The 27,963-nt window shown below is 35.0% G+C and overlaps 1 protein-coding gene across 2 annotated transcripts in view; it reads left to right on the top strand.

Annotated features, from left to right (window-relative positions):
* KPNA3 (karyopherin subunit alpha 3) overlaps positions 1-27,963 on the top strand; it is a 119,345-nt gene that overhangs the window by 51,839 nt on the left and 39,543 nt on the right. The window contains exons 2-6 of one of the 2 annotated variants that reach the window (XM_045821545.1): positions 858-902; positions 19,046-19,135; positions 19,328-19,351; positions 19,438-19,496; positions 19,635-19,730. In XM_045821545.1, coding sequence (XP_045677501.1) covers positions 858-902; positions 19,046-19,135; positions 19,328-19,351; positions 19,438-19,496; positions 19,635-19,730 — 314 coding nt within the window. Of the gene's footprint in view, positions 1-857; positions 903-19,045; positions 19,136-19,327; positions 19,358-19,437; positions 19,497-19,634; positions 19,731-27,963 lie in introns of both variants that reach the window. The other variant, XM_045821544.1, reaches the window with a different exon arrangement.

Below are 27,963 nucleotides of genomic sequence, written 5' to 3' on the forward strand. Positions count from 1 at the left end.
AATAGACAGTTTTGGTTTTTTAACCTCCTGCAGTTTATTATTTAAAGTCTAATACTGATCAATCCATAAATCTTTTGTTAATTTTTTTATTGTTGTTGAATTACAGTTTTCCCCATTTTTCCCCCATTACTCTCCTCTGCTCTACCCATGCCCCACCTCCCACATTCAGTCTTCCCACCCCTGTTGTCTTTGTTCCTGGGTCCTTTATACATGCTTCTTGACTTGACCCTTCCCCTTCTTTCCCCCATTATACCCCTCTCTCCTCCCCTCTGGTCACTGTCAGTTTGTTCTTTGGTTCCACATCTTTGGTTTTATTTTACTCGCTTGTTTGTATTGTTAATTAGGTCCCACTTATAGATGAGGTCATGTGGTATTTGTCTTTCACCACCTGGCTTATTTCACTTAGCATAATACTCTCCAGCTCCATCCATGCTGTCGCAAAGGGTAGGAATTCTGTCATTCTTTGTGCTGCATAGTATTCCATCATGTAAATGTATCACAGGTTTTTGATTCACTCATTTACTGATGGACACTTAGGTTGTTTGCAGTACTTGGCTATTGTAAATAACACTACTGTGAACATTGGGGTACACAGGTTCTTTTGAATTGGTGTTTCAGGATTCTTAGGGTATAAACCAGTAGTTGAACTGCTGGGTCAAGAGGCAGTTCCATTTTTAGGTTTTTGAGGAAATTCCATATGTCAATTCATAATTCTTAAGAATAGGAAATTCCATACTGTTAATCCATAATTCTTAATAAATTATTTCAAAAAAATTCAAATCTTAAGTGCCTAAGAACTTAATTTATGTACTAGCAGTTTCAATATTTAGGTACTTATGTGCTTTTTTTCTTTTTAGACAATGAGAAGACACAGAAATGAAGTGACAGTTGAACTGCGAAAGGTAAGGGTGCTTTGCTCTTAGTGAAAAATAATTAGGAGATTCTGACCTGGCTGGTATAGCTCAGTGGATTGAGGGCCAGCCTGTGAACCAAAGGGTTGCTGATTCAATTCCCAGTCAGGGCAAATGCCTGGATTGCGGGCCAGGTCCCCAGTAGTGGACGCACAAGAGGCAACCACACATTGATGTTTCCCTCCCTTTCTTTCTCCCTCCCTTCCCCTCTTTAAAAATAAATAAATAAAATCTTTTAAAAAATAATAATTAGGATGTTCTGGTGTTAAAATTCTGGAAAATTTGAATAATGAAATAATATGGCAAAGTAGTCATTCTTAAAACCACACAGCATAAAAATGTTATTTGTTATAAAATTTGAAAAATATTGTTAATTCCAGTATTCTTTCAACTCTGTAACTTCTTTGTGGATATTTACATATTAACAACAGTGATTTGTCAATCATATTCTTTAAATTTTTTTGTATCTTTGGGTCATGTGTACCAGAGATGTGAACTAAGCCTAATAAAGTAAGGTGAGCTCCTTGCTAATTCTAACATGTTGATTTTACCTTCTTTTTAACTTTTTATTAACATAGACATACAGAAAAGTCAACATATCTTAGATGATTTTTTACAACGTGAACACATCTGTATAACCAGCTACTAAATCAAGAAAGAGAACATTGTATCCCAAGGCCTCTTCTTGGTTACTATTGATACTTTCCCCCAAAGTAACCATTTTCCTGGTTTGTTACACTGTGAATTATTTTGCATATTTTGAACTTTATATAAATAGAATGGTGGATGTACTTTTGTGTCTGGTTTTTCATTCATATGAAGATCATTTTCCTTAACAGAGGCAGTAAGAATAAAATTGAAATTGTAATTATTTATTGTCATCTGTTGACATTACAGCAACTATCTCAAAATGAAGCCTTCCTTTTCCAATACTTTTCATGCTTAGAATACAGGTATAAAACTTTTGTATCCATCCTCATATTATTCAGACTCCTCCCCTGGTTTTACTTTTTAGCTCTAGTATGCTTCTAAATTTAAGCTGTTTACTTGTATTTGGTTATTTGTTCCTCCTTTTATGGTTGTGCTATCCTCTGGAGTTAATTTATTTTTTAATTTCATCTTTATTGTATATTTTTCCATTACCATTTAGTCCCCTTATACTCTCCTCCCCCCAGCAATCACCACACTTGTCCAAGTCCACAAGTCCTTTTTCCTTTTTTCCTCAATCCCTCTACTCCAACTAGCTGTCATCCTGCTCACCATCTGAGTCTGTCCCCATTATCCTTGTTCATTCAGTTTGTTCATTAGATTTTACCTAACATAAATTCTCCAAGTCCATCCATACTGTCGCAAAGGGTAAAAGTTTCTTTTATTATAGCCAAGTAGTATTCCACTGGGCAAATGACCCATAGTTGTTTTATCCACTCATCTACTGATGGACGCTTGGGCTGCTTCCATATCTTGGCAATTGTAAATTAGGCTGCAGTGAACATAGGAGTGGCTATGTCCTTTCGAATTAATGTTTGGGTTCCTTCGCATATCTTCCCAAGTGTGGGATCGCTGGGTCGAAAGGCAGACCCATTTTTAATTTTTTGAGTTATTTCCCTACTACTTTCCACAGTGGCTGCACCAATCTGCATTCCCACCAATAGTGCAAAAGGGTTCCCCTTTCTCCACATCCTTGCCAGCACTTGTTTGTTGATTTATTGATGATAGCAAAAATTCCGACAGGTGTGAGATGATCTCTCATTGTGCTTTTAATTTGCGTTTCTCTCATGATTAGTGACATGTTTTCATCTGCCTGTTGGCCATCTGTATGTCCTTTCTGGAGAAGTGTCTATTTAGGGCCTTTGCCCATTTTTAATTAGGTTTAGTTTTTTTGGGTGCTGAATTTTGAAAGTTCTTCATTAATTTTGGATATTAACCCCTTATCAGATGTATTGGCAAATATGTGCTCCCAGTCTGTGGATTGTCTTTTTATTTGTTGATGATTTCCTTTGCTGTGCAAAAACTTTTTACTTTGATATAGTCCTATGTGCTTATTTTTTCTTTTGTTTCCCTTGCCTGGGGAGATATATCCAATAAAATATTGCTACAGGCAATATATAAGTCTTTGATCCATTTTGAATTTATTCTTGTATATGGTATAAGAAGGTGGTCTATTTTCATCTTTCTGCACTTATCCATCCAGCTTTTCTGACATCATTTATTGAATAGACTGTCTTTAGCCCATTGTATGTGTTTGCTACTTTTGTCAAATATTAATTGACACCTAAGGTGTAAGTTTATTTCTGGGCTCTCTATGTGTTCCATTGATCTATGTGTCTGTTTCATGACAGTACCTTGCTTTTGATTACTATGGCTTTACAGTGTAGTATGTCCTTCTTTCTCAGGATTGCTATTAGTATACTGGGCCTTTTGTGGTTCCATATAAATTTTTTAAATACTTGTTGTAGTTCTGTGAAATATGTCATTAGAATCTTGATAAGAATTATGTTGAATCTGTAGATTGCTTTGGGTAGTATGGACATTTTAATGATATTAAATTATTCCTATCCATGAACATGGGATATGTTTCCATTTATTTGTGCCATCTTCAATTTCTTTCTTCCACAGTTTTTGGATTGTTGTATCCTCATTTTCATTTGTTTCAAGGTATCTTTTGATTTCTTTCTTGACCTCATTGTTGATCCATTCATTGTTTAATAACATGTTATTTAGTTTCCTTGACTTTGCATGTTTTTTGATGTTCTTCTTGATTGATTTCTAGTTTCATACCATTGTGGTCAGATGAGATGCTTGATGTTTTTTCAGTCCACTTATTTTATTGAGATTTTTTTCCTAACATGTGGTCTATCCTAGAAAATTTTCCATTTGCACTTGAAAAGTATGTATATTCTGCTGCTTTAGGGTGAAATGCTCTGAAGATATCAGTTAAATCCATTTGATCTAGTATGTCATTTAAAGCCACCATCTCCTTGTTGATTTTCTGTCTGGAAGATCTGTCCATTGAAGTCAATGGGGTGTTAAAATCTTCCACCATGACTGTATTTCTGTCAGTCTCTCCCTTTAGGTCCATCAAGATTTGCTTTAAATATTTAGGTGCTCCTATGTTGAGTGCATAAATGATTAGTAGGACTACATCCTCTTGTTGGGCAGTTCTCTTTATCATTATGTAATGTTCTTTGTCTCTTACGATAGCTTTAGTTTTAATGTCTATTTTGTTGGATGTAAGTACTGCTACCCCAGCCTTATGTTTTCCATTTGCATGAAATGTTTTTTCCATCCCTTTACTTTTATTCTGTGTGTATCTCTTGGAAGCAGCATATATGTGTGCCTTGTTTTCTTATCCATTCAGCTATCCTATATCCTTTGGCTGGAACATTTAAGCCATTTTCATCTAAGGTGATTATTGACAAATATATATGTAATACTATTTTATTGTTAGACTGTTTTCCTGTTTTCTTTTTCTTTTTTTCTTCTTCTTCTTCTTAAAGCCAGCCCTTTAACATTTGTCGCAGTGCTGGTTTGGTGTTAACAAACTCCTTTAGCTTTTTCTTGTCTAGGAAGCTTCTTATTTCTCCTTCAATTTTAAATGATAGCCTTGCTGGGTAAAGTAGCCTTGGTCGTAGGTCCTTACTTTTCAATAGCTTGAATATTTCACTCCACTCCCTCTGGCCTGAAATGTTTCTGTTGAGTAATCAGATGACAGTCTAATTGGTGCTCCCTTGTAGGTAACTGCCTGCTTTTAAGATTCACCCTTGTCTGTAAGCCTTGTCCTTTTAATTAAGATTTGTCTCAGTTCAGGCCTCTTTGGATCCAACTTATTTGGGACTCTCTGATCTTGCTGGAGTTTTGTGTCTTTTTCCTTCACTAGATTAGGGAAGTTTTCAGTCATTATTTTCTCAAATAGTTCTTGATCGCTTGTTTGCTCTCTTCTTTTTCTGGTATTTCCATGATATGGATGTTATGCTTCGTGTTATCCAAAATATTTCTTATGCTCTCCACATTTTTTAAAATTCTTTTTTCTTTTTGCTGCTTTACTTGAGTATTTTTTTTTCTTCCTTGTCTTCCAGATCACTGATTTGATCTTTGGCTTTATCTAACCTATTGTTTCTTCCTGTCAGTATATTATTTATTTCAGATATTGCATTCTTCATTTCTAACTGGTCCTTATTTATAGTTTCTATGTCTGTTTTCATGCTGTTGAGTATCCTTATAATCATTATTTAAACTCTTTCCCTGATAATTACTAGCCTCCATTTCATCTAGTTCTTCTTCTGGAGGATTTTGTTGTTCTTTCAATTGGTATCTGTTTCTTTGTCTTGCCATTTTGGCTGCTGCTTTGTATTTTCCACCTAGTTGTTAAACTGATTAGTGATACAGCCTAAAGCTGTTACCAGCAACCCAGCTTAAGCACCACAGTGTAGGGCAGAGTAATTCTTGTGGTCAGGATTATTGCTTCCCCTCAGGCTGATGCTACTTGGAGAGGGGCATGCTGCCTGTGAGAGATGACTTCTGCAATATAGGGAATGACTCAGCACAGGGATCCTGGTGGCTGTTTTTTCAGTTTTCTCCCCAGAGCCACCAATCCCAAACTCTCTTCAAGCGTCTGTAGTCCATTCTGTACTTCCTCTGCCAGAGCCCAGGGTAAGTGTTTACAAATGAAATTTTGCTCATTAGTCCTTTAAGAGGCTCTCTGTGTCTCCAACCATCTCTCCCCTGCTATTTTTCACAGCTGGATTGCATCTCTGGATTCCTTTCTAGCTCTGGTACTGAAGGCTGGGGAGCCAAGCCTGGAGTTTAGACCCCACACTTCTCAGGGGGAAATCCCTGGCCACTGATATATCCCTCTAGTATTTCAGCTGCCACCCACTGGAGCCCAGCCAGCCCTCTCATACCCACTCCAAACACCCTCTAAAGTCTCCTTGTAGTGAAGTGGTTTCTTCTCTGTGTCCATAGGTATAAGGCTTCCCTCCATCTAGTCACTTTTCAACTGGTTATTCTGGATGATATCTCTACAATTTAGTTGTAATTCAAATTGGTCCTGGGAGGAGGTTAGTGTAGCCTCAACTTACTCCTCACCCATCTTGGATCTCTCCTTTGCAGTTAAAATAATTCTACTTTTCAAAGTATGTTTTTTAATATCCACCTGGTCATCTTAAAGATATCTTACGTCTTTTATAGTCTTCTGGATAACATTGTTTCCTTTTCAGTTACCATTAGTTCCTGAACATCCTTGTAGGAGGACTAAAAATGAAATTAAAGAAATCTCAAGCATTTCCTTATTTCACATTTTAGAATTTCCTGAGTAAACAGCAGAAAGTAAATTCTTCCTGAAATAAAACCTAAATTTCAGACAAAGCTTAATTGCTTTTGATATGATTCTGCAGAGCTGTGGAGAACCCTTCTTGAATATTGGCAGAGCCCAATACTCAAGAGAATACTACTCCACTGTTCATCATCAGAGTAGCTAACTCAGATTCCAGTCTTGCTATTTCTATATGTCCATTGAATAGAAAATCACAGTGTTATTACTGACATTGAGATCCTTGAAAATACAAGAAAAAAGACCAGAGTTTCATAGATAAGCTCTACACACTTCTATTAGAGTATAAGCTTCTGAAGTGAAGGTAGTAACCATGTTCTTCCCTCAGCTCCTACTCCAGATACTCCCAAGTCTCCCTTCTAGCCCATCTCAAAATGCCTAGTTAGATTCTGGGCATGTCATTAGTACTTGTTAAATGTTAATATTCAGGAATTGAACTGATATATGATATCTTAAAGTTTTGCTGATATTTAAATAATTTACAGAAGTTTTAAGAAAAACACCGTAGTTATAGAGCAGTGCTGCTCGAAAGTCCTGATATGAGATAAGCTAGGGGACTTGTATCAAAATATTAAACAAGGCACTACTTCTTTACCAAGAAAATCTTTCTGCCTAAATAAATAATAGAACTAAACAGTGTGTTTAATTTCACAGTTGATAACTGGCACAAACTCCCTATCTTATAGCAGACCTGTAACAGATAGGTCAAAGTCTTTTAGCCAGTCTAAGGACCATACTTTGAATAACACTGATACTGATCTATCAAACTGAGGGTAAGATATAGTTACTAACATGTACTGTTTTACTGGTCTCAGACTCTTTTTGTTTAATCCCTTTTGTCTTCTTTTACTTCTTTGATCTCTTACTTTCCTATATACATCAATACTTATACCAAAGTCAGTACTTCTGTATATTATATCACCTTGTAAACAATTACATGAGAATTAAATAACTTGCTTAAAATTACACGTCTGATAAATGGCAGAGGAGGCTCCTAACCACTATGCTGTAAGTACCTTTTAATGTAAATTTTAAGTGGATAATGCCTCATAAGTTGCAAATGACTCCAAAACCTTTCATTGGCATTTTGAACTTTGACACATCATATTAAATTTGATATAATTAGCCCTGGCTGGCGTAGCTCAGTGAATTGAACACGGGCTGCGAACCAAAGTGTCGCAGGTTCAATTCCCAGTCAGGGTACATGCCTGAGTTGCAGGCCATGACCCCCAGCAACCACACATTGATGTTTCTCTCTCTCTCTCTCTCTCTCTCCCCCACCTTCCTTCTCTAAAAATAAATAAATAAAATCTTTAAAAATTTTTTGATATAATTTTTTCTTGATTGATCAGTTGATTATGCCATTGGTCTTTACTATCCTTAGATTTAGTGGTAGTAGTGGTTAAGTCCTTACATAAAGACAGAAACCAACAAAATATCCAACTTATCAGATCTGGCACTTGATTTAGTTGTTTCACTTTTTAGTAAAATAATCTTTTTTAAAAAATAGCCTAAATTCCCCATATGTACAAGCTAAAGAAGAAAAATCATATATCAATTGATGCAGAAAAGTACTTGACAAAATCTGACATCCATTCTTGCTAAAATCTCAACAAATTAGAAGTAGAGGGGAATTACCTCATTTGATAAAGAGCATCTACAAAAACCCCACAGCTAACATACCTAATGGTAAACACTGAATGTTTTCTCCCATAAACCCAGGAGCTATATGACAATGTCCATCCTCACTGCTGTTATTTAACATAGTGCTGAAAGTTCTAGTCATTGCCATAAGTCAAGAAAAAGAAATAAAAGACATGTAGTTTGGAAAGGAATAAATAAAACTTTCCCTATTTGTAGATAACATGATTGTCAGTGTAGAAAATATCAAAGAATCTACAAAACTCCTAGAATTAGTGAGTTCAGCAACACCATAGAATACAAAGTCAACACTTAAAAGCCAGTCACCAACAATGAACACACAGAAACCAAAATTAAAAATGTAATACCATTTTTAGTAACTCCAAAGAAAATAAAATAGCAAACATGTACAGGATCTAAATGCTGATGAAAATAATCAAATAAGACTTAAGTAAATGGAGAGACATATACTGTGGTCATGGATTGAAAGACTACATAGTAAAGACGCCGCTTCTCCAATTGACCTGTTGGTTTGATGCCTTTCTTATCAAAATTGAACCAAGGCTTTTTGTAGCTTAGACAAGCTTACTCTAAAATGTATGTGGAGCCCTGGCTGATGTGGCTCAGTGGATGGAGTGCCAGCCTGTGAACCAGAGGGTCACCAGTTCAATTCCCAGTTAGGGCACATGCCTTGGGTGTGTGCCAGGTCCCCAGGAGGTGGCGCGTTAGAGGGAACTACACATTGATGTTTCTCTCCCTCTCTCTCTCTCCCTTCCTCTCTCCCCCCCCGCAAAATAAATAAAATATTTTTTGAAAAAAAACATTTAATAAAATAAATAAAATGTATGTGGAGAGTCACAGCCTTTAGAAGAGTTAAAACAATCCTGGCAAAAAATAAAATAGGAGCAGTTGCTAAACCCAATATTGAGGTTTATGGAAAAGCTACACTAGTGAATACTGTATGGTACTTGAAGTATAGACATAGATCTGTGGAGCAAAAGGCAGAACCCAGAAATAAGCCCACACAAATACACCCAGCTAATTTTTAGCAAATCTGCAAAAGTAATTCAGTGGAAGAGGCTAGTCTTTTCAACAAATGGTATTAGAAAATTGGACATCCATAGGCCAAAAAAAAATAGAACCCCAACCTAAATCTCACATCTTACTAAAAAAACAAAACAAAACACAAAATGGACCCTAGACTTAAATGTAACGTGTGATACCATATATTAATGTTTAGGGAAAAAATGGAGGAAAATCTTAAGAGCCAGGCAAAGAGTTCATAGACTTGACCACAAAAGCATAATCCATAAAAGGAAAATTGGACCTTAACAAATTTGTAATTTTTGCTCTGAAAGGCCATGTGGAGAGGATGAAAAGACAAACTGCAGAGACTGGAAGACAACCACATATCCAACACAGGACTGGTATCCAGCATGTACAGCAGATCCTCGTATGTCATTTTGTTCAACCTCATTTCCTTCAACGTCATGTCATTATAACGTTGATGAGATGCCATAGGAACTTGTCTTGTCTATATCAATTAACCTATGGTGGAATTGGTTTTGTTATTGTTTCATTGAAGTCGCAAAACCTATTGATGACGTTAAGGGACTACTTACTGTTATAATGAACTCTTCAAGCTCAACAGTATAAAAAAACAAACCAGTTAGGAAATAGGCAAAATGGGTTATGCAAATGGAAATCATTGTTATGGTGATGATTATTAATGCCAATCAGGGAAATACAGATGGAAAATAACTAAGCATCTATCAGAATGGTTAAATTTAAAAAGTGGTGACAACCCCAAATACTGGTGAGAAGATGCAGAGAAACTGTATTACTCATACACTGCTGGTAGTAATGTAAAATGGTACTATCACTCTGGAAAACATGCAACTACTATACAACACACCAATCACATTCCCAGACATTTATCCCAGAAAAATGAAAACGGTGTGCCTATAAAACCTGTACATAAATGTTTATATCAGTTTTATTTGTAATAGACAAAATCTGGAAATAACCTGGATTTCCTAGGGTATATGATTGAACTGTGGTATATCTGTACCATGAAATACCACTCAGCAATAAAAACTATTGAGAGAATCAGCAACTTTCATGAATTTTCAGGGGATTATGCGGGGGGGTGGGGACCCCATCACACACACAAAAAAGGTTATATACTATATGAATCTATTTATATAACATTTTTTAAATGATAAAATTTTAGAAATGGAGGACAGATTAGTGGTTGTAAATGGGTACATACAGGAACTGGGAAGTGAGAGGGTGGTTGTTTTGCTTATAAAAGGGCAATAAGAGAGCATCTTCTGCTTTTGGTTACTGTTCAGTACCTTTACTATAACAGTAGGTTCATGAACCTATAAATATTGTTAAATTGTATAGACATACACACAAAAAATAAAAGTAAGGTGATAAATCCAAATAAGGGTCTGGGATTGTATTTATATTAGTGTCCTGGCTGTGATATTACAGTCATATGCCACTTAACAATGCAGATATATTCTAAGAAATGTGTTGGGCTATTTCATCATCATGCAAACATTGTAGAGTATAGTTATACAAATGTGGATGGTTTAGTTTACTGCACATCTGGGCTACATGGTACAGCCTATTGCTCTTAGGCTACAAGTCTGTACAGCATGTTACTGTGCAAAACAACATGAAATTAAATCAACCACAAGAAAAAATGGTGTAACCAAGAGATGTAAACATGAAATGTTATTAGGCTGCTGCCTGCTTAACAGCATACTATTTTACAGCAATTCTTTTATTAGTAGAAAGAGCATACTTTAAAATAACAAAAAATAGAAAATACATAAACCAGTAATAGTCATTTAATATTAATATCAAGTATTATGTAATGTACATAATTGACATGTTATACTTTTTTAAAACACTTATTAGCATTTATACTGAATTTACTGTTGCCCCTTAAGTTTTTGTTTTTTCCATTTCTTCTGGGATATCTTTTTTTTTTCTGTGCATCCTCCTCTTCCAGTTCAGGAACAATCTGTTCTTCAGTAAAGATCATCTCACTGTGGGAGGGAGAGCTTGTGTGGGGTTAATCTGCCCATGAATTCTGTGAATTCTTGATCTTAGGAGCTTTGGTCACCTAGATATGCTCAATGAGTAAAGAATTTACATCTCACCCTTTAAGTTCAACATTTTTTTCAACTCTACATTTTTAAGCACACACAGCAAAAATTCAGCACTCTGTTTTTGGGCCATCAACTCTGTGTCCAGCTCTACTGTTTGGCCTGGGTACACCTACTAACTCTACCATTGTAAGGGCAGAATGGCACACATTGCTTCTGTAAAGTGACATCCTTCAGATCCTTGGTGGCTTTCTGGTATGCATACCCTTGATGGCCAGGACTGTTTCACAAGTGTTCTTAAGATGAACAGGAAAATTTAAGTCTCATTTGCAACATTTTGTAGGGTTTTCTGAGTCAAGTGAATAGCAAACCATTTTCAGAGGTCACCTCAGGCTGCTATGTTTGTGCTGTATACTTTTATACAACCACCAGCACAGTAAGTTTTTTTACACCAACATCACCACAAATATATGAGTAACGCATTGCACTATGACACCTATTACATCATTAGGCAACAGGAATTTTCCATCTCCATTACAGTCTTGTGGGACCACCATCATATATGATGCATTGTTGAACAAAACATCTTTATGTGGCGCATGACTGTACTATAGTTTTGTAAAATGTTACCATTGGGAGAATATAGGGAATGTGTGCAGGGGATCTCTGCATTATTTCTTACAGCTGTATGCAAGTTTATAATTATCTCAATAAAAATTTCAGTTAAATATCTGACTGAATTAGTAAATTAGAATCCAAAAATGCAGCCATTTGATATGATCAGTTAAGTGATCCTACAGGAAAAATAATTTGTTAGGGTGTCAGATATTTACATGATTGATGAACCAGTGATATTTTTTAAATTTTAATATCAAAGTATAGCACATTGAGCAGAGTGCACAAAATATGTATATAACATGTAAAACTTGTGACTAAAAATAATTTAGTCAAGTTTTCTGTGTCTTCATTTACTCATCTGTAAATAAAGATTTTAATATTACAGGAACTAAAACTAAGAAGTTAAGACAATGAGGGTTTTACTGGATAAAAACAAATTGAGTTACTTATTTCAAATTTGAAATGGAGCTAATAAATAATTATCCTTTTTATAACATACAAGAAGTGACTGCTGATCTGTTCTGCAAATTTAGGTATAGAATTGCAAGTCAAGTCACTTTTTCAAGATGGAAAGAGAAATTTGGGAATGAAAAAGAACATTATGTAAGATTAGTAACAGAATGTGTTAATTCCAGATATATTAGGTTGAGTCATAAGAAATTGCCCATAATTAACCTTTTTGACCTACCAAGTGAAAATTCCATGTGGTTCAGGAAAAAAAAAGATTTAAAAAGGATCAAATATTGTACATTCAAGGTTAATATATTAATGGATTTTTAAAGTAATTTAAGAAATGGATTGTGTGTGTTTGGAGATAAGGTGGGTATTGAAACAAGGCTAGTTGCCATATTCTCTGAGCTACCCTCCCATTTGACAAAAGAAGAAGATAACCTTGTATAGATACTGAATTTACTATATGTAGTACAGTCTCTAGGAAGGTGAAAATATCTAGCTTGTCAAAAAAGGGACAGTTAAATTACTGGTTTTCATGAAGCCTCCTTTAATGATTAGTCAAATCACGAGAAAAGTTGCCAGGGATTCTCTTATGTTGACTTGTACTATTTTTTGTTAAAGAATGTAAAGTATGATTTTGCTACCCTAGGATATTTTGGTCTATGTTAGTATGTTTTTAATTCATATGCAGGGATTATTACTTTACCTTTTATTTTAAAAAATTTACTGGGAAGCTGTAATAGCTCTAAACTTGTATATGTCTACTTATAGATGTCCAAGTATATGTAAAATAAAAGTAAAAAGTATATATAAAGCAAAATTACAAGGAGTAATTTGTCAAGACTTAATCATTATGGGAAACTATCTTGTCAGTAAGGAATAAACACTAGTTAATGAGAGATAGAAAAGTTAAATAACAATTTGCAAATGTTATATAATAAACACATATTTTAAATCTACTTTTTGCAGATGACATGATTCTATATATGTAAAACCCTAAAGACCCCACCAAAAAAACTATTAGAAACAATAAACTCCAAGAAAGTTTCAGGATACAAAATTAATGTACAAAAATTCACTGCTTTCCTATATACTAACAATGAAACTTCAGAAAAAGAAATGAAAGAAACAAATCCTTTTGCAGTTGTAACCAAAACAATAAAATACCTAGAAATAACCTTAACAAAGGATGTGAAAGATCTATATGCTAAAAACTACAAAGTATTATTAAAAGAGATTGAAAAAGACACAATGAAATGGAAAGATGTTCCATGTTCATAGATTGGAAAAATCAACACAGTTAAAATGGCCATATTATCCATAGTAATATACAGATTTAATGCAGCCCTCATCAAAATCTCAATGTTGTTGAGAGAAATGGAATGAAAAGTCATCAGGTTTGTATGGAACCATAAAAGACCCCAAATAGCCAAAGCAATTCTGAGAAAGAAAGAACAAAGCTGGATACATCACACTACTCTGACTTCAAATTATACTACACAGCTACAATAATCAAAACAGCATGATATATACAGAAAAACAGACACACAGACCAATGCAACAGAATTGAGGACCCAGAAATAAAACCACATGTATATGGGCAAATAATTTTTGACAAAGGAGCTAAAAACACACAGTGGAGTAAAGAAAGTTTCTTCAATAAATGGTACCAGGAAAATTGGAAAGCCACATGCAAAAGAATGAAACTGGATTACACTTTGTCCTCATGTACAGAAATTAATTCAAAAATAGATCAAAGATTTAAATATAAGATCTGAAACAATAAATTACATTGAAGAAAACATAGGTACTAAACTTGTGGACCTTGGTCTTAGAGAATGTTTTATAAATTTGATCCCCAAAGGGAGAAATACATGAGTGGTACTATATCAAACTAAAAGCTTCTGCACAGCAAAAAAAACCACTACCATGAACCAAAAAAAAAAAAAAGGCAATCAACTGAATGGGAGATGATATTTGCAAACAACAGCTCCAATGGGGGATTAATATCCAAAATATATTAAGAATTCATACAACTCAACACCAAACAATCCAACTTAAAAATGTGCAGAAGACCTAAACAGACACCTCTCCCAAGAAAACATACAAGTGGCCAACAGATATATGAAAAGCTACTAAACTTCACTAGCTGTTAGGGAAATGCAGATCAAAACTACAATGTGATACCACCTTACACCTATTAGAATGGCTGTTAACAAGACAAGTAATAAGTGCTGGAGAGGTTGTGGAGAAAAAGGAACCCTTATTCACTGCTGGTGGGATTGTAAACTGATACAGCCACTATGGAAAACAGTATGGTGGTTCCTCAAGAAATTAAGAAGAGAGTACTGTATGGCCCAGCAATCCCTCTTCTGGCTCTATACCCAAAAAACTTGAAAACATTTATTCACAAAGATACATGTACCCTTATGTTCATTGCAGCATTATTCATGGTGGCCAAAACATGGAGGCAACTAAAGTTTCCTTCGAAAGAGGATCGGATAAGGAAGATGTGGTACATACATACTATGGATTACTACTCAGCTGTAAGAAAAGATGTCATTTGCAACAGCATGGATGAAACTTGAGAATATTATATTAAGTAAAATAAGTTCAGTCAGAAGAAGCTAACAACCATGTGATTTCACTTATGTGAAATATAAAACCAAAGCTTACAGACACAGACAACAGTATGGTGGTTACCAGAGGGAAGCTTGTGGGGTGGGGTGGGTAGTAAAGGGTAAAGGAGGCTAAGTATATGGTGACAGAAGATGATTTGACCTTGGAGAGTGGGCACACAATGCAGTATACAGATCATGTATCACAGAAATGTACACCTGAAACCTGTGATCTTATTAATTAATGTCATCCCAATGTAATTTAAAAGGAAAAAAATATCCCATGCCTATTTGAAAATTGTTTTTGTGATAGTATAAGGCTATAGTTTCCAAACTGAGTTACCATGGGGCTCCATAGTGAACTCAAAAGGACACCTTGCAATATTGTAAATTTTTCTTAGAGAAACACTGTGCTATTTAACATATTTCAGATACCACAGAACTTTTGGATCTTGAGGTAGTTCACGATTTTTAAACATTAGATTGTACTATATTCCTTTCAATTGTATGTTTTGTCTAAGAGAAAAATTTTTTCTTTCAATTTTGTTATCCCCCCCACCAAAAAAAAAAAGTTCAGTAAGTTGTTTGCACCTAAGTACTTAAGAAAATACTAGGTATTTCCTTTGGCCTACATTGTATACTGACAAAGTTTGTGAAATCTTGGTATAAAGCAAATGTCAGCTAATTTTAGTGTTGTACAGAGTGTATTCTTTGATCTCAGTACAATTAAACTAAAAATTAGTAAATAAGATAGTTATAAAAACCTCTTAATTGTGAAAAAATGAAGCACTTCTAAATACCTTGAGCATCAGAGAGATCCTAATGGAAATTAGGAATCCTTAGAAATTAACAGAAGGGAAAATATTACATGTCAGATCCTGTAGAACACAGTTAAAGTGGTATTTCACTTTATAAGAAATTCATAGCAGGTAGAGAGAACAAATAATAGGCATTTAAAAGGCATACAGTCAAACCTCAGTTCTTGAACATCTCCCAAGTCAAACAATTTGGTTCTTGAACATCCTCATGAATTAAGTTTGAGAACCAAGTTCTACTGTATTAATTTATATATATATCATGAGTTTTAAAATACGAATACTAGTTTTACTAGTTAATACTTAATACTAAATATTAATACTTAGTTTTTGCTGCATAATAAACCACTCCAAAAGTAAGCGGCTTAAAACAGTCACCATTTTATTCAGCTAATCATTCTGTGGGTTAGCATAGTGGTTTTTCTGGTCTGGGCCAGTTCAACTGATTTCTGTGGGTTCCCTCATGATGGGTTAGTTGGTGACTAGATGATCTAAGATGTTCTCACTCAAGTTTGTGGCTGTTGTCTGGGACCTTTGTTATCCTCCACATAGCCTCATCCTCCGGCAGACTGGCACAGTGTTGTTCACATGGTGGTTTTAGAACTGTAAGAGCTGCAAGAGAAGACGTGCTTTGATACATAAGTCCATTTGCTTTCAGTCCCATTGCCAAAGCAAATTATATAGCCACATCTAGAATCATTGTGGAACCAGACTACCTAGAGGCACAGATATAGATAGATAGGGTGGGGAATTACAGACATTTCTGCAAGCAATCTATATAACACAATTTGAATATGAGCAATTTCATGTCAATAAATTTGAAAACTTAAGTGGGGTAGACCATTTCCCAGTGGAAAAAATGATAATAATTTACCCTAAGAAGCAATGAAAAACCTCAATAGATCTCAAAATACTGAAAGAGATTAAATCAGTAGCCAAAAATTTACCCTCTCCCACTCACCTGAAAAAGAAAAGTTAACCTTACAAATTGAACTCCAGCAAGCAAGCATTCAAGGAACAGTTAATTTTAGCCTTATTAAATGATTTCAGAGAAAGTAAATAGGGAACACTTCCCAACTTATTTTATGAGGCTCAAAATTAGAACCTCAGGAACCAGACCAAAATATCATGTGAAAAGATACTTACAAACACAGGTGAAAAAAGTTCTGAAAAAAATAAAATATTTTTTTTAAATTTCAAGAAATGTATGGCTCAGAACTTGAAAGATTATATGTTTAACATTGCAACGTTCTAAGTTTAACGTTAAAAAGTCAATTAGTACATTTATGGATGAAAGGGGAAAATTATATGTCCACTTCAATAGATGCAAAAGAGGCACAATTAAATAAAATTAAGGCCCTATTTGTGGCTTAAAGAGATTTTTTTTAAATGTAGCAAATCAGGAATAGAAAGGAGTTTCCCACCTAGAAAAAGCCAGTAGACATCTTACATAATGATAAAATGCTGCTGTCCCCAGATTGGGCATCTCTCTATATAGGAAGCTTTGGTTGTATTTATGCTTTATATTGCTTTTATGCCAGAAAAACCTGGGGGAGTAGGAGGAATTAAGGAAAATTCCTAAAAGGCCTTTGAGAGCTTGAGTATTCAAGCTCTGGAAAATTAGAGGAAAACAGAGTGAAAACAGAATGGGATCAGGGTTAGATTATTTTTGTTTTGTGTTATCTGTCAGTGGATAAACTTTGTTGAAGATTTTTAAATGGATAAAATTCCAAGAGATGTTAAAAATTATAATAGATTTTAAAATTAAGTATGTTACATATACCAAAGTACAATTCATAGATTGTTTTAAATTTTGAAACACTTTCAGACTTTCAGTTTGAAATTCAAATTTGCATGATAGTACAAAAAACTTGATAACACTCTCATTCAGCCCCCCAGTTTCCTTGACTGTTAGCGTTTTCTGTATTTGCCTTATTCTCTAATTTTTATGTATATATACATTTTTTTCCTTGAACCAGTTAAATCACAGGCATTATGCCTTTTATGCTTAATGCATCCATTAATATTTCATAAAAGCATACTTTCCTAAGTAACCACAGTTTATTTGTCAGATTAACATAGATAATTTTTTTCTATCTAATTTGTAGACCTAATTCATATTTGCTAATTATTCCTAATAATATCCTTTATAAATCCAAAATCCAATCCAGGATTAGATATTGTAGTTCTCATGTTTCTTTAGTTTCTTTTTTAACAACAGTTCCTCAGTTTTTATCTTCTGAGTAGTTTTAAAATATTAATATTTTAATATTAATAATTAATTTAGTATTTTAAAGAGTCATTTTTTATAGAAAGACAGATTTGGGTGTGTTTTACTTTTCTTAGGTGATTATTGTCTTTATTATTTTGGTTAAAAATACCACAGAAGTGATACTGTTTTCTCAGTTCATCAGACCAGAAGACACAGTTTTGTTTTTTCCTTTATCCCTGATCATAACCTTTGTCACTTGTTCAAGATGCTGTCTGCCAGGTTTTCCCTTTGTAAATTAATAACTATTTTGCAAGGATCCACTTGAGACTATAAAATATCAGTGCATGACTTTTAATATTTGTGAGAGCTGTTAATTTAAAACTAATATAAAATTATTTGAAGTTACTAAAGTATGCTATCATATAAGTGGAAGTTTGCTAATCTCCCAATTAGCATATATTAATAAATATTAGTTTGTCCTAACATGCTTACTCATACATAACACAAAGTAGATGCCATGTAGATAAACCAGTAAGCTTCAGATATAGATATATTTCTAGTTTTAACTTTCTATTTGATATGCATTTTAACATGAATATTAATACCTCTTTAATTTTCTATTATAATCAAACACTTCAGTAAATATTATACTGAAGACTGCACAGTATGCCCTTTGAAATTTTAAGTTGAAAAGCAACTTAGAAGTCATGTATTCAGCCTTTATCTAATTTATTTTGTCTTAATTCTATATATAAACTAAAAATTTAGAGAAGATTGATGATTTACCCTGTTATATATTTTATGAAATGGTACAGGTTGCCATTACAAACAGTTGTAATCCCATAAAATTTAGAAATGTATTTGCTAGTAGAGAATTCTTGTTTGTAAAAGCCAAATAACAGGATTCTGAGATTACGACAAGTGGGTGGCATTTATGATAGTGAATTCCCATTCCCCCAGTCCCAACAAGAGACAAACTACACTGAACTCCTTTTCATTAAGCTGACTTCCTGTCAGGTTGCTTCAGGCAACCATTACCAATAAGTAGATGAAAGCTAGCATACTAGTTGAAATGTATTTTCTAGACTTTATAATAATAATAATGCATCCCTAAATTTAAATCTCCATTAAAGATAGGGAAGCATAGTATTGGTCAAAACAGTTGGTGCTTAATAAATAGTATATGTGTGTGTATGAAATTCATTTTATCCTTATGTAGAAATACAGTTTCTTTCACAATTGCCTGAAAAGTTTAAATAATTCTAATGGAATTTTTATTATCAGTACCCTTATGACTTCTTAAACTGCTTATTGGTTGCCTTTCAGAACAAAAGAGATGAACACTTACTGAAAAAAAGGAATGTTCCCCAAGAAGAAAGTCTAGAAGATTCAGATGTTGATGCTGATTTTAAAGCAGTAAGTTACCTTGTTCTTATAAAGTATTTTTGATATAGTTTTTGTAATACCCAGAAAACTTCATTTTAATCTAAAATCAATTGTACAATGATAATTAAAGTATATTACTTATAACTTTAATAAGTAAACTATTTAATAAGAACAGTTTTGCTAACAAGCTCATTGCTGAATTATCTTTTCTTTCTTTTTAAGCAAAATGTAACCCTAGAAGCTATATTGCAGGTAACTTATTAATTTAATATTCTTAGTTTGAAATATTTTGAAATTGATTTCTTTTTAATTTTTAAAATTTACATTTCATGTTGCAGAATGCCACAAGTGATAACCCAGTGGTCCAGTTGAGTGCTGTCCAGGCTGCAAGGTAAAATACTAATTTGTCCAGAGAGAGAAGTTACATCACACGTAGGATGTCTTAGCAGATAGTATAGTAGTAGTAGTATATTGTTATTTCTGTTCATAGTATGAAAATTATAACAACCCTGTTATATTTTTTTTCTAGAAAACTATTATCCAGTGACAGAAACCCACCAATTGATGACCTCATAAAATCTGGGATTTTACCAATTCTAGTCAAATGTCTAGAAAGGGATGATAAGTAAGTATGGATTTGATTCCCTCTTAACTTTTTTCAGTTAACTGAAAATTTAAGAGTTTTATTTAACCATTGGGTTCAGTTTGGTTTTATATTTATATTGTTTATTATATATTTTCATGTAATCATTCTGTCATCATATTCAGCAGACCTAAAGTGCTTCTTTTTTGTTTGTAAAGTGTGCATATATTTTCTAGGAAATTTTTAGCTTCTGTTTATTGTCTTTTCTAACTTATCTCAAATATTTAGAGGGTTCATTTATTAGTGTTTTTTAAAATAATATTTTAAAACAAGCCAAATGGTGTTTGAGTCACTCTTTGCTTGTGAGTCTATATATTGAATAACCTCATGACTGAGTCAAGATGAATGATTTCCAGAACTGAGTAGTTCTTTCTTAGAAATATTCCAGCTGATCCATTGCTCCCCTGCAAAGTCTGTAATAGAACTTCAACCATGATTAGTTGTCCAACATCATGCTTTTTATTTGTATAAATTAAAAATACGGCAAGTTATACTTTTACAAAATAGAAAGGAAAGAAAACCACTTAGTATCTTTTGAGGTACTGGCCCCATTTCTGTTAGTGTTTCAAGATATCCTGGTATACCTAAACCTCATCAATTTGAATTAAATGGGGAGAATATAAGTTTGAACTCCAAGAACTTTAGAACAAATGCTGATTTTGCATCTTAGAACATTTAGACTAAAATTTGGGATATTTTGCTAAGTGTTGGGTAAGGAGTTTTCAATTGACTGGATAAAAATAATGGTATTTAAATGTTGCCACTAAGGGTTTTCCATTATGTGACAAAGTTACCCCTCTAAAAGTCCTTCAGACTTTAATATTATCACATATATTTTCTTTAACAAGACTTTTTTAAATAAAAATAAGTTTTACTTCATCTGTTTAAAAAATACTTTGTATTTTGTTCTTTCTCAACCTTTAGGACCCTCTTTTTGGTATTGACCCAGTTCTCTTTCTTCATCATATTTTCCTTTTCAGTTTTTGGCATAGATTCACTCTGTGGGTGTGTCTGTGAAACATAATATATATGTAGAAAAGTACAGTGAATATATCTGTGTAACTACTACCCAAAGCAAAAATAGAAAATTGTTCAGTGGTTTCTATTTCACTTTATGGATTTGTTATGTGAAATATTTTTATAATATGAAAGACCGTAGACTTTGGACCTGGATTTAATTCCAGGGTTTGCTTTTGACCAAAAACTCAAGGGGCTTTTGAGCCTCAGATAACCTTATCTATAAAAATTAGGTGGTTGGAGGTAGATCCAAAAGTGACGGCAAAGTAAATGGAAGCTACACTTACTTCCTCACAGGACCAATCTGGAATTACAACTAAATTATCAAATAATCATCCTGAATAACCAACTAAAGACTGGGTGAAGAGAAGTCTTATAACCAAGGATTTAGAGAAAAAAAAACACATCAAGACTGGTAGGAAGGGCAGAGAAACAAAAATGAATGGTCCCACTGTCATGGGCAGCAGCTAAGGATCCAGAAGGATATCTCAGCTATGAGGGGGTTCCCTCTGAGAAGCATGGGGTCAAAACCACAAGTTAGGCTCCTTCGCTCTGAGCACCAGAGCCGGGAAGAGGTGCTCACATAACATCTTGCTGTGCAAAGCAGTGGGATTTCTGTCTTCTGTCCACCAGGGAGAGAGGGGAGTTCACTAGAGACAAAGCACTCTCTCAGAGTTCCAACATACAAAATTTTGTTCACAGCCACTCACCCTGGGCACTGGCAGAAGGAGAATGGGGCATATTAGTGTCACATGAGGAAAGTCTGGGGTTTGTGGCTCTGGGGAGAGAACTGAAGGGATAGTTGCCAAGATCACTATGCTAAGTCATTCTCCCATACCACAGACACCATCTTTCTTAGGTGGAGCACTCTCTTCTGTGTGGCATCAGCCTGATAGAAAGTAATAGCCTGACCCTCAGGACTCTGTATTGCCCTATTTGTGGAGCTTATACCCTGCTGAAGAGTATGGCAGGGGGCTTTTTCAGTGACTGAGCCTAGTAGGCAGTCAAAAAGTGAAAGCAGAAGGAGGTGGATATCACGTTACCTCAGGACTTTTGCTGACCTGCTCCAAGGCCTCACACTAATAAAAGCCAGCCTTGATGCACAGCTTAGTCCCGCGTGCACCAAGGCCCAGTAGAGGCAGCCACAAGCTGTGATCACTCTGCAGGCCAGTCATAAGCAGTGCTGTGCATTGGTGTGCACCAAAGGTCCTCCCAAAAGGCCCAGGACCAACACATCCAAAGGCCTGCTTGACACAACATCACAGCAGATTCCAGTAAACTTCACAAAGCAGCATATCCAAAGGGAGATCTCAGCAGGCACTAAACCCTGCTGAGATAAAGTCTACTTTTTGTGGTTAGCACTTGCAAAGCAGCTTCCATAGTAGGGGTTAAGCCTCAAAGTCAACCAGCCTGAGTATCCATCCCATGCACGAAAGGACCAATAACAGTCAAGAGTCAGTTAAAACAAGAGGGCCCACATGACACATACAAGGGACACATCTGGAGCATCCAGCTCAAAATATCAAGAATATTGCACCACTGGACCCACAGAACACCTAATACATAAAGCCACCCCATGAAGACTGAGAGTCATAACAGATCTATCTTTTTTTAAAAATACATTTTATTGATTGTGCTATTACAGTTCTCCTAACTTTTACCTATTTCGCCCCATACTTCCAAGCCCTCTGGCAATCACCCTCTTAGTTCATGTCTATGGATAATGCATATAAGTTCTTTGGCTATTCCATTTCCTATACTGTTATTAATATCCCTGTGCCTATTCTGTAACTACCTATTTGTACTTCTTAATTCCTGCACCTTTTACCCCATTCTCTCCCTTCCCCTTTCCAGCTAATAGCCTCCAAATGATCTCCACATTCATGATTCTATTTCTGTTCTGCTTGTTTGCTCAGTTTGTTTTTTAGATTTAATTGTTGATAGTTGTGAATTTGCCATTTTAATGTTCTTAATTTTGATCTTTAAAATAAGTCCCTTTAACATTTCATATAATAATGGCTTGGCAATGACGAACTTCTTCAGCTTTACCTTGTCTGGGAAGCCCTTTATTTACCCTTCGATTCTAAATGATAGCTTTGCTGGATAGAGTCATCTAGATAACAGGTCCTTGCTTTTCATCACTTTGAATACTTCTTGCCAGTCCATTCTAGCCTGCAAAGTTTCTTTTGAGAAATCCACTGGCAGTCTTATGGAAACGCCTGTGTAGTTAACTCTCTGCTTTTGTCTTACTGCTTTTAAGATTCTCACTTTGTTTTTAACCTTTCGCATTTTAAATATGATGTGTCTTGGTGTGTTCCTCTTTGCATCCATCTTATTTGGGACTCTGTGCCTCCTGGACTTGTGTGTCTGTTTCCTTCACCACATAAGGGAAGTTTTCTGTCATTATTTATTCAAATAAGTTTTCAATTTTGTGTTCTTTCTAGTCTTCTTCTAGCACCACTATGATTCAAATGTTGGTACGTTTGAAGTTGTCCCAAAAGCTCCTCACCCTATCCTCCCTTTTTTTAATTCTTTTTTCTTCTTGCTGTTATGATTAATTTTGTTTCCTCCTTGTGTTCCAAATCATTGATTTGATTCTTTGCTTCTTCTACTCACCTCTTGATTACCTGTAAACTTTTCTTTATTTCACTTAGTGCAGCCTTAATTTCTGCCTGTATCTGTTTTATGCTGTTGAAGTAAGTACCCGTGAGTTCCTTGAGCATCTGAATAACCAGTGTTTTGAACTCTGTATGTGATGGATGGCTTATGTCCATTTTGTTTCATTTTTTTTCCTGAGGTTTTGTCCTTTTTCATTTGCGCCATATTTCCTTGTCTCCTCATGTTGGCAGCCTCCCTGTGTTTGTTTCTATGTATAAGATTTAGAAAAGTGCACCCATAAGTGGGATGGGGTGGAGCCATAGGTAATTGCCTGGGCAGGGAAACCCATGTGACCTATGTTGATGGAGTCTCAGATATGGTGTCTGCACTTTGTGGCTCTGTGTGGGGGAGGGCTCAGAAAAGGGACAATGGCTGCTACCTGGCAGTGGAGTTTTGTCTAGGAAGAAGCTATGTCCTGGCACTCACCCTGATGCCAAACTTCATTTTCTTCCCATGTGCCACTGGTGCCCTTCAACCTGCTGCCCCTCCTAAGTCTGTTGCAGACCCTTTAAGAAGGGATACCTGAGAATCCTGCAGTTTCTTCTGCCACCCCAGCCCCCACTGTCTGCAACCAGAAGTGAAGGGGACTTATCTTCCTGGCACTTGAAGCCAGGGCTGGGGGTCTGGTGTGGGGCTGGGATCCCTTGCTCCCAAGATATCCCACCTAATTTTTATTTACCATATGTGGCTGTGAGACTGTATATTCCGTGTCTATGCCTCTCCTCCCCTCCCACCTGTCTGAGTGAATGTGACTTCTTTAGTTCCTTGGTAGTCAGAGTTTCATACAGCTTTATTTTCTGACAATCCTGGGCGATAGTTGTTTTGTAGTTTAGCTGTAATTTTTGCTGCAGTTATGCAAGGAGGAGGGCAGTATATACCTATGCCTCATTCTTGACCAGAAGTCAGGAGATCCATCTAATACTTTGAAAACAACACAGAGAAGCAGCCAAAAAGGGAAGACAGAGAAACAGGCTCAAAATGACAAGCAGGAGAAATATCCAGGAAAAAAACTAAATGAAATGGAGGCAAGCAATTTATCAACCACAGAGTTCAAAGTAATGGTTGTAAGGATGCTCAACAGCATGAAAAAGGACTTACAAAGTCATTGAAAAGTCAGAAATGAAAAACACAGTATCTGAAATGAAGAATACACTGAAAGGAATAAACGGTAGGTTAGAAGAAGCAGAGGATAGAATTCAGCAATTTGGAATACAAAGTAGAAAAGAACACCAAATCTGAGCAGCAAAAAGAATTTTAAAAAATGAGCATAGTTTAAGGGTCAACATGAAGCATAGCAACCTCTGCATCATAGGTATACCAGAAGGAGAAGGGAGAGCAAGTGATTGAGAATGTATTTGAAGAAATAATGACTGAAAACTTTCCTAACTTGGGAACAAAAAGACACAAGTCTGGGAAGTGTCAAGGCCCAAACAAGGTAGACCCAAAGAAGCCCACTACAAGACATATCATAATTAAAACAGCAAAGGTAAAAAACAAAGAATCTTAAAAACCACAAGAGAAAGACAGGTACCTACAAGGGAACTCCCAACTGATTTATCAACAAAAACATTTCATGCCCAAGTGGACTGGCATGAAATATTCAAAATGATGAAAAGCAAGGACCCACAACCAAGATACTTTATACAACAAGGCTGTCATTTAAAATTGAAGAAGAAAAATGCTTTGGAGACAAAAAGAGCTACAAGAGTTTGTTACCACTAAGCCAGTATTACAAGAAATGTAAAGGCCTGTTTTACAGAAAAGAAGAAGAATGAAAAAAAAAACCCAGGAAGATAGTTACAAGAATAAAATGGAAATAAATAGGTACTTGTCGATAACGCTTTAAATGTAAATGACTTAAGTGCATCAATCAAAAGACATAGGGTAGCTGAATGGATAAGAAAACAAACCCATGTATACTGTCTACAAGAGACCCACCTCAGAATGAAAGATATACATAGACTAAGATAAAGTGATGGAAAAACATAATTTATGCAAGTGGAAATGAAAAAAAAACTGGGGTAGCAATACTTACATCTGACAAATAGACTAAACAAGAGACAAACAAGGATACTACATAATGAGAACGGGATTATCAGCAGAACAAGAGGATATAACCCTTGTAAACATTGATGTACCCAAATATGACCACCTAAATATGTAAGACAAATCTTGATGGACATAAAGAAAAGATTGTCAATACTACAGTTACAGTAGGAAATTTTAACACCCCATTGACATCATTAGCTAGATCTTCCAGACAGAAAATCAACAAGGAGGTAGTGGCCTTACATGACAAACTTGATCAAATGGATATAAATGATATCTTCAGAGCATTTCACCCCAAGCAACAAAATATACCCTCTTTACAAGCATACATGGAACATTTTCTAGCAGAGATTACATATTAGGAACAAAATAAGTCTCAAATCCTATCAAACATCTTCTTTGACCATAATGATATGAAAAGAAAAATCAATCACACACAAAAAACCGGAAATACAAAGACATGCAGGCTAAATAACATGTTACTATACAATGAATGAGTTAACAATGAGATCAGTGAATAAATAAAAGATACCTTGTAACAAACGAAAATGAGAACACAACAACCCAAAAGTATATTGGACACAGCAAAAGCAGTTGTAAAAGGGAAATTTGTAGCATTGCAGGCATATCTCAAAAAATAAGGAAAATCTCAAGTAAACTATCTGATTTTACACTTAAAGGAGCTAGAAAAAGAACAACTACCAAAGCCCATTGTGAGTAAAAGGCCATAATAAACATCACAACAGAAATAAATGAAATAGTCTAAAAACACATAATGTAAAAGATCAGTGAAACCAAGAGCCAGTTGTTTGAAAGGATAAACAAGGTTGACAAACCTTTAACCATACTCAAAAAGAAGAAAAACAGGACCCAAATAAATAAAATCAGAAAGGAAAGAGAAGTAATAACTGACACCACAGAAATACAAGGGATTGTAAGAAAACATTACAAACAACTATATACCAACAAATCGGACAATTGTGATGAAATGGATAAATTCCTAGAAACACATAATTTTCCAGTACTGAATCAGGAAGAATCAGAGGATCTGGATAGATAGGTCACAACTAGTGAAACTGAAGTAGTAATTTAAAAAAAAACAAAAAACAAAAAACCTATCCATCTCAAATATATTCCAAGAAATTCAAGAGGAGTGAAGACTCCCAAAATAGGCCAGCATTATTCTTATTCTAAAACGAGATAAAGACACTGTGTAGAAAGGAAATTATAGGCCAGTATTCCTCAACAAATATTAGTAAACCAGATCCAGCAGTGAGATTTAAAAGATCATAACATGAACAAGGGGTATTTATTTTGAAGATTCAAGTTTGATACAATATCAGCAAATCAAAACACATGATAACACCATATAAACAAAATGAAGGATAAAAACCACATGGTCATATCTTTAGATGCAGAAAAAGCATTTGATAAAACCCACAACCCACTTATGATAAACTGTTAGCAAAGTGGGAATACATGGAACATGCCTCAACGTAATAAAGTCTGTATATATCAGACTCACAGCCAACATCATACTCAGTGGGCACACACATTTCCTTTAAGGTCAGGAAGAAGACAGGGACGTCTGCGTTCACCACTCTTCTTCAACATAGTACTGGAAGTCCTAGCCACATTGATCAGACAAGAAATAAAAGGCATCCAAATTGGAAAGGAAGAAGTAAAACTCATTATTTGCAGATGACACAATACTGTGTATAAACCCTAACGATTCCACCAGAAAACTACCAGAATTGATTAATGCATTTAGTAAAGTAGCAGGATACAAAATAAATATCCAGAAATCAGCTGCATTTTTATACACCAGTAATCAACTATCAGAAAGAGAAACTAGAAATAATCCCATCCACATTTGCTTCAGAGGGAATAAAACACCTTGGAATAAAATTAACTAAGGATGTAAAAGACCTATACTTGGAAAGTTATAAAACACTGAAGAAAGAAATTGTAGAAGGTACAAATAAGTAGTAGCATATACTATGTTCATGATTTGAAGAATTAAACATCATTAAAATGTCCACACTACCCATAGCAATCTGTATATTCAACAGAATTCCTATCAAGATACCAATAGTGTATTTTACTCAACAAGAACAAATATTCCAAAAAATGTATACGGAATCACAAAAGATCCCAAATAGCCACAGCCTTGTGAAAGCATATTAAAGTTGGAGGAATCACAATATCTGGTATCATCCTATATTACAAGGCAACTGCAATCAAAATAGTATGGTCTAAGGCATAAAAAGAGATATAGATCAGTGTAACAGACTAGAGAGCTACAAAATAAACCCATGCCTTTATAGTCAATATTTGTCAAAGGAGGTGAAAACATACAATTGGAGTACAGATACTCTATTCAATAAATGATGTTGGGAATATTGGACAGATATGTGCCCCCCCCCCCAAAATGAAACTAGATCACCCTCTTACACCATACATGAGAATAAACCTAAAATGGATTAAAGTC

The sequence above is a fragment of the Phyllostomus hastatus genome, unplaced genomic scaffold, assembly GCF_019186645.2.
Source record: "Phyllostomus hastatus isolate PE091 unplaced genomic scaffold, TTU_PhHast_1.1 phas_scaffold_46, whole genome shotgun sequence".
Lineage (NCBI taxonomy): Eukaryota > Metazoa > Chordata > Mammalia > Chiroptera > Phyllostomidae > Phyllostomus > Phyllostomus hastatus.